At 42.2% G+C, this 9,921-nt stretch overlaps 2 protein-coding genes across 2 annotated transcripts; one reads left to right on the top strand and one right to left on the bottom strand.

The window, feature by feature from the left end:
- Positions 1-2,791: 2,791 nt before the first annotated feature.
- Positions 2,792-3,385, bottom strand: LOC148206244 (uncharacterized). The gene has a single exon (XM_088107390.1). It carries the CDS (start codon positions 3,383-3,385, stop codon positions 2,792-2,794), a length of 594 nt encoding a protein of 197 aa, XP_087963516.1.
- Positions 3,386-7,021: 3,636 nt separating this feature from the next.
- Positions 7,022-9,120, top strand: LOC148206243 (uncharacterized). Its single transcript, XM_088107386.1, has 3 exons — positions 7,022-7,323; positions 7,420-8,227; positions 9,082-9,120. The coding sequence occupies exons 1-3, from the start codon at positions 7,022-7,024 to the stop codon at positions 9,118-9,120; spliced, it is 1,149 nt and encodes a 382-aa protein (XP_087963512.1).
- The last annotated feature ends 801 nt before the right edge of the window (positions 9,121-9,921 follow it).

Below are 9,921 nucleotides of genomic sequence, written 5' to 3'. Positions count from 1 at the left end.
TGTTGTGCTTTCTGTTATGAGTAGGTCGTCTACATATAAACAGAACAATAAAATACCTTGCTTTTCAACCTGTTTCACATAGATTCCAAACTCAACCGTGCATTTGTGAAATCCAAATTCAATGAGCCAAGAATTGATGTGAGTGTTCCAAGCTCGAGGTGCCTGTCTCAGCCCGTACAAAGCTTTATTCAGTTTATACACTTTCCATTCTTCGCCTTCTTTCTTAAATTTAGGTGGTTGTGTTACGTAAACTTCTTCTTGTAGAGGACCATTCAAGAAAGCAGATTTTATGTCCATTTGGAATATCTCCCGTCCTTTTAGATTTGCAACAGCTGCAACAAGTCTCACTGTCTCCAGCCTTGCAACTGGCACAAACACCTCAGTAAAATCAACTCCAGGATTTTGCAGGAAACCCTTAGCAACCAATCTAGCTTTCAGGTTATCTACGCTACCATATGGCCTATACTTTGTTCTGAATACCCACTTGACCTCAATTTCTTGTTTTTGTCGAGGCAATTCCATCATTTCCCACGTTTTGTTTTTCTCTATAGCTCTCAACTCTTCTAACATTATTTCTCTCCAATCTTCCATATTGATAACTTGTTCCCACGTCAATGTTTCAGCGTCAGTCAAGAGTGCGGAGTGAACCAGATCACCAATTTCAGCTATCTCATTATCCATGAACACCTCGTGATCTGCAAGCCTCGTTGAAGGAAATCTAGTCCTTCGAGATCTTCTGTTATTTACCTCCAGACCAGCTGCTACTTCCTTGACTTCGTTAGGTTTCTTATCTTCAAGCCAACTTAACACGACGCCCCCACTAATTGAACTTGTCTCCACATCCAACCAACAAAACGTGGCTGACTCGTCTATCAAAACATCTCTACTGATCACTATCTCATTCTTCTTTGGGCTATATAGTCTGTATGCCCTAGTTGGATGAAAGCCTACCAGTATATAGGCTTCGCTTTTATCTGCTAGCTTCTTTCTCTTCTCGTCTGGTACGTGCTTGAAACACATTGATCCAAAGATTTTCAAGTTATCTACTGACGGCTTGATCCCTGTCCACGCCTCTTCTGGAGAGCAATCTGCTAGAGCCTTCGTTGGACATATGTTCAACAAGTAGGTTGCTGTGGAGACAGCCTCTCCCCACAAGTTATGTGGTAGGTTCTTCCCTTTGAGCAAGCACCTTGTCATTTCAACCAGAGTTTTGTTCCTCCTCTCGGCCAAGCCATTATGTTGAGGCATGTAAGGAGCTACAACATCGTGTGTGATCCCCTTTTCATCACAGAACTTGCTCATCTCCCAGAGTTGAATTCTCCACCTTCGTCAGTTTTGAGAATCTTCACTTGTAGAGCCGATTGTCGCTCAACCATTGCACATAATTTTACAAAACATGAGAAGACTTCTTTCTTTTCTTTTAACAAGTAAATCCATAACTTCCTAGTCCATGTATCAACAAAGAGTAGGAAATATCTATTACCTCCAAATGTCGTTACTTCAAAAGGACCACAGACGTCTGAATGAACAACCTCGAGTGGCTGTTTGGCACGTTTGGGTGCTACCTTCTTGAACTTCGATTTGGTCTGCTTTCCCATAGCGCATCCTTCGCAAATTTTCTTAGGAATATTTATCAGGGGCACACCTTTAACCAGTTTTTTGCTGCTTAATAAACTCATACTTTTGAAGTTTAAGTGTCCGAATCTGTAGTGCCACATTCAGCTCTCTTCCTCAACATTTACCGAAGATAAGCATTGTATTGCGGCTGCATTCAGGTTCACCTTGAATGTTCTATTCTTGGCCAGCGGAGCCTTGATCACCAAATGTTTCCTTCTATCAAATACTTCTATAAGATTCTCGTGCATGGACATGGTATAGCCTTTTTCCAAGAGTTGCCCAAGGCTTAACAAGTTACTCTTCATCGTGGGAACGAATAACACATCCTCCATGTAAGCTACTCCTCCATTCTTGCATGCGATCAACACTCTAGAAATTCCTTCTGCCGTCACAGTGCTGTCATCCGCAAACCTCACGTTGCTCTTCTTTCTTGGATCAAGATCAACAAGCCACTCTCTTCTTCCGGTCATGTGGTTGGAATACCCTGTATCCAAGTACCAACTCGTTTCATCCTTTACATGACTCGATTCTTTCGACAACAACGACTGCTCGGTTTCTTCATTATCTCCCGTTCGGTTTTTATCAATGACCGTTCGGTCTGGAGATGATACATGTCTGTCAATTCTCGTTCGGCTTGAGGATGATGCATGTCTATCAACTCCCGTTCGTTCTTTAAACAACAACCGATCGTCTTCATCTGTTCGGTCTCTAAACAGCAACCGATCGTCTTCACCGAGACCCGATTGGTTAGAAGAAAACAATCGTTCGGTTGTGCTCATCAGAAGGACATGATCAAATCCAGAATCACCTGTTTCTTGTACAAGATTGGTAGCTTCACCGTTCTTGTTTCTTTTCGCATCTTCATTGTGCCAACATTCCGAAGAATAGTGACCGTATTTCTTGCACGTGAAACATTGAATGTTTCTTTTATCATAGCCTTCTCTACCTCTGCCTTTACCCGTGGAATGTCTACCCCCTCGACTGCTTTCATTCTTTTACTCACAACCATTATCTTCACCGTTTTGATCTGAGGGTTTTATATTTATTCCTCTGCTACGTCCACCACGCGATCTCCCTCTACCTCTGCCACGATTCTTGAAGTTTTGTTTACTCCTTGCCTGTAACGCTTGACTCGTTCCTTGTGTCACGGTGTTTTCTATGTTCTTCCTTTCTATCAGTCTTTGCTCGTGTGCTTCGAGTGAATTCTGAGCTCCTCTATTTTCATCACTTCCAGATCCTTGCATTCCTCTATCGCAACTACAATGTGATCATATTGCGGTGTTAGGGTTCGAAGTATTTTTTCAACTATCTTCTTATCCTTCACGATTTTGTCGCATGCTCTCATGGCATTGACCAAAACCTGGATTCTTCCAATATACTCCATCACCGACTCTTGCTCGCCCATGTAGAAAAGCTCGTACTGCCGTTGAAGAGATTGCAAACGGATCTTTTTCACCTTGCCGGAGTTTCCATACCCTTCTTGCAAGATAACCCAGACTTTTTTGGCTGTGGTGGCTTTCGATACTTTCTGCAAAATCGCAGGAGAAATGCACTGGTGCAACAGCATTCTTGTCTTGCAATCAAGACGTCTATTTTCTTTATACAGTTTCTTCACCTCTTCTGTGTCCTCTTTTAGGGGTTTTTGGAGTCTCTTCTTTACCACCTCATCGACTTCTTGAAACCCAAGAATAGCCTCCATCTTCATGCACCAGTCATCATAATCTTTGCCATCAAGGATTGGGAGATTACTATGGATTAATCCAGCCATCACGCCACTCCTTGAACGTCACCTAAATTCCACCAGTTTTCGCAACCTTCAGCTTTGAATACCACTGTTGTGGCAAGGTGGTGATTATGCAGAGAGAGTGTAGAATAGAATGCAGAAAAGAAGGAATAGAAGAAAATGAGTGGTTTTCTCATTAAACAATAAAAAGAATACATCCAACATATATAACAGTGAATGAGTATGTCAAACTGTAACAGCAAATACAGTTATGACTGTTGTAGTTTTGTTTTAAACTCTTCATCAATCTCTTTACTTCAAACTTATATTTTTATAGATTTTAGTATAAATTTTTAATTAATAATGATCTAATTAGATAATCACACTTTATCTTTGGTCAATATTAAAATTAATTATCATGCTGACCGATTGATTCACCTTCTTGATAGTCTAATCTTACTAGTGATATGCTCATAGTTCAGTACAAAGGGTGCCGTGACTGACTGGGCGGTATATGATACGCACCCTATCTCCTCCTTCGCTTGGTGCTGACTACTCCACTGTCATCGTGTATGTATTATTGGAACCGTTGTGAAATTCTAATGAGTTTGTGTTCATATATTAACTTTTCAAATTGAAGAATTTGACCCAAATTTTTTAATCCATAATACATTTTCTGAAAATGAATTTTAAATTAAACAATTGATAATGTACTTTTCATAAATCATGTTTTAAATTATGCAATTCAGAATATGTTTCTGAATCTATGTTCTACATTACACAATCTAAAATTAATTCTGTTAATATTTTTTAAACTTCTCTAAAGGTTAAGATAATTAAACGTATATTTGGTCTTTAATAATTATTGTTTATTAAAATGAAAGATGTGAGACCCTAGATAATTAACGTTGCAAATATATGTCAAATCAAAATCAATGCACATCACGTCAATGGTTCAGAGTCATTAAAAACGCACTTCGCACCACATGCACGAGCGCCACCTGTCACGCTAGAAGTTTCGGAAGTCAGTAGTGGGATACAGGTGTCAGCAGGGGAGACGTTCGTCCATTTTGACTTGGATTGAACAAAACTGAGTTTTTGGAAAATCTCTCCCTCTCACCTGCACGCACTCATCTTCTTCCTCAGAACTCAACCCTTCATTTTCTCTACCTTCTCTCTAGAACCAGTCCACCTTCTCTCTACTGTAAACTCATCACTTTCTTCTCCGATCACGTTTCAGAACCGTGAGGACGTTCCCTGAGACGTGGGCGTTATTTTGGACCGAACAGAGTTGGAATTTAAGCTGGTAAGTTCTCATCTCTGATTCGCTCATCCATTAGGGTTCATATGAAACCAAGTTCTGGGTTCATGCATGGGTTATATCTGAGATATTTGATTTTTGGTGTTTAGATTTAGTGGAAGTTGTTAAGGGAACCTTGGAGTATAACGTTGTAAGAGAACAAACCAATCCTTTGCATTAGGGCAAGTTGCGTACGAATCCGGGTAAGGGAAGCTTATATATTTAATTTATACTTGTATGATTGTATGAAGGCATGATATGGGTTGTTTGTATGAAATAAATGTGTATGTGCTGTTCTGGATCTGCATGAACGAACCCTGTTGTGCTGGATGAAAATATTTTCTGTTGGTTGAAATGCATGTTGAATCGGATTCGTATGAAAGATGTATTACTATAGTATGATTGAATTTATTAATTTGATGAAATCTGTATAGTATGAGAATTAATCCTGGATATGAAAATCACGAAGTAAGAATCACATGAGAAATAGTGAGTTCACTTAGTTGAAAATCTGGATCTGATAAATTCCCTATGATAAATTACGATCGTCATCGAATGGTCTTACACCGTTCGGTTTCCCTGAAAAAGACTTAGAGTTGAATTCTTTCATTTGGGAAGGGTTCGGTTTGAGAACGAGCGTCCTCATTTGAAATACTATGTTTAAGCGTTCGGCTCAGCATAAAGTTGTCGTACGCCTTAAAATTTAATAATCCTAAAATAAGTAACGTTCGGTCTTATACCGAACGTTCGTCCTAAATAGCGCAAGGTCTTATACCAAGCGTCCTTCTAAATAGCGCTCGGTCTTGTACCCAGCGTTCGTCATGATTGATTCTTGGTCATCTACCTAGCGTTCGTTTTAATAAAGTGTTCGGTCTTAGATCGAACGCTCGTCCTATCTTTGATTCCTTAACGAACGTAAATAGCGTTCGTCCAAATACTTAATAAATGTATATTGTCGCGTTCGGTCATTGACTGGCAGTCGACCCCTTTTAAACAAAAGGTTCCCAATGTAGTTAAGTATTCTTCTTGATGTGTCTTCATCCAAGTGAAGTCAACCCGTCCTCTTGGTACCTAAAATATTCTGAAAAAGGGTCGTATTATTCTGGAGTCTTTCTGATTGTTAATGGGTTCTTCTAAATCTGGCTTTTCACGTTCGTCCTCGTCCTTCAGAGGGTTGAACGCTCGTCTTTTCATGGAAGTGGAACAAAGAATGAAATTATTATTAAGAGGAAGTGTTAAGATGTGCGAACCGTGTAAGAACTAAAATTATGAAATTTGATTTTGGACGAGCGTTCCAGGGAGGAACGTCTCATATATGTGGAATAATTTGATTGGTAAAGTATGACTGTGGCTATTGCTAATGCTGGCTTGGTCCATCCTGATATTCCGTGAGTGCTCGTTCTCAAGTAGAGAGAAGTAGTTCATGTGTGGGAATGGCAGGAGGTCCTTAGTCCATAAGTTAACATGGGCGACGTAAGAACGGACTAACCTCGAGTGGCAGCTGATTAGGTATATCCCGGCTACTACACCACTCGGGTGCGAGGACGCCTGTAGCTACACGGTTCATACAGTCCGGACGGTCTGTCTAATATATCTATATATTGATCTATATTAAGTTACATGTGTGTTTGAATTGTGATGTTAAATGTATATGTGATGGTATGAATTAAATCATATAAGCTTACCCTGTGTATTTTTCCTTGTGTTGTCTACTGTCTATGTACGTTCGTCCTGTCTTGCAATGATCATCCGTGTGGATGTGAGCAGAAGGCGAGGCCACTCTGGAAGACGTTATTGAAGAAGAGAATCTGGTCGAGGTGGAAGTAAAAGTCGAGCCTTAGAACGCTCGTTATGATAGGATTGTAAATGTTAGTTTTCATTTTGACGTTCGGTTAAATATTTTGTAAAACCGTTCGTTCTAGACTTTCCTTATTTCCGTTTCGTAAATGGTATTTTCTGTATATAAGTCGTTCGGCTTTGGAACCTTAATCCAGTTTTGTAAAGACTGCACTATTTTACTGTTTTAATGTAATTAATTCTGATTATGGTAATTACTGTATTTTGGGATGTTACATTAGTGGTATCAGAGCAGTTTTGTTCTATTAAAAAAGACACTGTAGGTTATGAGTGCACTGTGTTCTGCTGTGTGCTTATGATATGGTTGGTGAGTTATTATTTTTAACTCTTAAACATTTCTAACGTTCGTTTTTCTCTGGTCCAGAGAACTAATGGCGCCTAGACTCCCTCCTCCTCCGCAACCGAACGAGTCTGATATGTCCAGCAACACTAGGTTGTTGGAAACAGTAGTTGAAAGATTGCATCAACAAAACACAACGTTAATGGAGCAGAACGCCACTCTGATGCAGCAAAACCAGGCCGCTATGCAGAGTTTGGAGGCCTCTCGTGCCAACTCTGAAACAACTCAAAGACAGCTGATGGAGATTCTGGCAGCAACCAGACACACCCCGGGAGCGTACTCTTCTAACGCTGCCCAGCCTACTGCCGAGTGGAGCTTGGAGAGTTTTCTCCAACACCATCCGGCTAAGTTCAGCGGAAAGGGCCTCCCTGACGAGGCAGACCAGTGGTTAAGGGACATGGAGAGGATCTTCAATGCCAAGAGGTGTCCTGATGAGAACAGGTTGGCGTACACTGAATATTTGCTGATTGGAGAAGCGAGCCACTGGTGGGCGAGCATGAGGGCAATCTTAACGGACGCTCCAAATCCAATTACTTGGGAAGTATTCAGGAGCAAGTTTTATGAAGAATACTTCCCTGACAGCGTTCGTTTTGCCAAGGAGGTAGAGTTTCTGCAGGTCGTTCAAGGTGGGATGTCCGTTTCAGAATACACCAACAAGTTCAAACACCTTGTCAGATTCAATACAATGGCCACCAATGAAGAGTGGCAATGTCGAAAGTTTGAGAACGGACTGAGGAGTGATCTGAAGGTATTGATCTCTAGTTTGTGCATCCGTTCGTTTCCTGCTATGGTTGAACGAGCGAAGGTATTAGAGAAAAATATGGCAGAGGCAGAACGACAGAAGAAGCAGAAACAAGTTAGTAGGGGAACGATCGTTTCCAGAGGCAATGTTAGTCAACGAGGAACTCCGTACGCTCGTCAGAATCAGCCAGTCAACACGAGCGGATCACAAGCACTAGTTTCTGTCGGACAATCTGGGCAACATGGAAACGTCTCTTGTTTCCAGTGTGGAGGGCCACATTACCGATCGTCATGTCCTCAGCTAGTAAGAGGAAAACACTGCAATCGTTGTGGACGGAACGGTCACTTGGAGAACGAGTGTAACATGGGTGGACGGGCAGTGATGAGACCACCAAATGCTGGAAGGAATCAGCAAAGAGTTGGACCAGCCCAAGCAGTGGGACGCGTTTATGCTATAACTGGGGCAGAGGCGGCCAATTCAGGTACACTTATCATCAACACATGCTTCGTGTATGGTAGATCTTGCTGCGTGTTGTTTGATTCGGGAGCAACACATTCCTTCATCTCGAAGGCATGCGTTGGCAAACTGGGTTTAGAAGTGAGCGAGATGCAGTTCGATCTGGTGGTGTCAACCCCAGCGGCTGGAGAGGTTAGGACGTCCACTATGTGCGTCCGGTGTCCTATAGAAGTAGAAGGGCATAAGTATAAAGTAAACCTCATCTGCCTACCTCTTCAAGGGTTGGAGGTGATTTTAGGAATGGATTGGCTGGCTACCAATCACATTCTCATAGATTGTGGGAAGAAGGAGTTGGTGTTTCCGGATGAAGAAGAAGAAGAATTATCTGTAACGCTCGGTCAGTTAAAGGAGGACATAATGGAAGGTGCGAGCTGTTTTCTAATCATGACGCATGAAGACCAAGAGTTCGGAGGACGGGGAAATGAACGAACGTCCAGGGAGGACAGTATTGAACGAACAGTCGTGAATGAATTTCCGGACGTCTTTCCGGAAGAGATCCCTGGACTGCCTCCCGTTCGTGATGTTGAATTCACCATTGATTTGGTGACTACGGCAGCACCTATTTCAGTTCAACCCTATCGGATGGCGCCTGCAGAGTTGGTTGAACTCAAGAAGCAGATTGAAGAGTTAATGGACAAGCAGTTCATCAGACCGAGCGTATCACCTTGGGGAGCACCTGTGCTCTTGGTGAAAAAGAAGGATGGCAGCTCTCGGTTATGTATAGATTACAGGCAATTGAACAAGCTGACCATCAAGAACAAGTACCCATTGCCAAGGATAGATGATTTGTTGGATCAACTGCATGGGGCGACGGTGTTTTCTAAGATTGATTTACGTTCGGGATATCACCAAATCAGGGTGAAGGAGGACGACATCCAGAAAACTGCTTTCAGGTCTCGTTATGGACACTACGAATATGTAGTGATGCCCTTTGGAGTGACGAACGCTCCTGCAGTATTCATGGATTATATGAATCGCATCTTCAGGCCGTACCTGGACAAGTTCGTGGTCGTCTTCATAGATGATATTCTCATCTACTCCAAGACCAAGGACGAACATGAAGAACACTTGAGGGCAGTGCTGAGCGTATTAAGAGAAAAGGAGTTATTTGCAAAGCTGTCCAAGTGTGAGTTTTGGATGAAGGAGGTGCAGTTTTTGGGACATGTTGTGTCAGCTGGAGGGATCTCGGTAGATCCAACAAAGGTACGAGCGGTACTGGAATGGAAAAGTCCACGTTCAGTCACGGAAGTAAGGAGTTTTGTTGGTCTCGCGGGCTACTATAGGCGCTTCATTGAAGGATTTTCTAAGATAGTAGCACCACTGACACAGCTTACCAGGAAAGACCAACCGTTCGCGTGGACTGATTTGTGTGAGGAACGCTTTCAAGAGTTGAAGAATAAGTTGACGAGCGCTCCAGTATTGATCATTCCAGACACGTCCAAGCCCTTTGAAGTGTACTGTGACACGTCTCATCAAGGGTTGGGCTGTGTGCTCATGCAAGAGAGGCGAGCGGTAGCGTATGCGTCTCGTCAACTGAAGATTCATGAGAAAAACTATCCAACGCACGACCTGGAATTGGCAGCGGTCGTCTTTGCATTGAAGATTTGGAGGCATTACTTGTACGGATCTACTTTCCAAGTCTTCAGTGATCACAAGAGCCTCAAATATTTATTTGATCAGAAGGAGTTGAACATGAGGCAGAGGCGTTGGTTAGAATTTTTGAAGGACTATGAGTTTGAGTTGCTCTATCATCCGGGGAAAGCTAATGTAGTGGCGGACGCCCTAAGCAGGAAGACAGTTCATGTCTCGGTGATGATGATTAAAGA

This window comes from Vigna umbellata, chromosome 1, assembly GCF_029865625.1.
Source record: "Vigna umbellata cultivar VRB3 chromosome 1, Vumbellata_1.0, whole genome shotgun sequence".
Taxonomy (NCBI): domain Eukaryota; kingdom Viridiplantae; phylum Streptophyta; class Magnoliopsida; order Fabales; family Fabaceae; genus Vigna; species Vigna umbellata.
The sequence above is the reverse complement of the archived record's forward strand: the minus strand, read 5'-3'. Positions and strand labels throughout refer to the sequence as shown.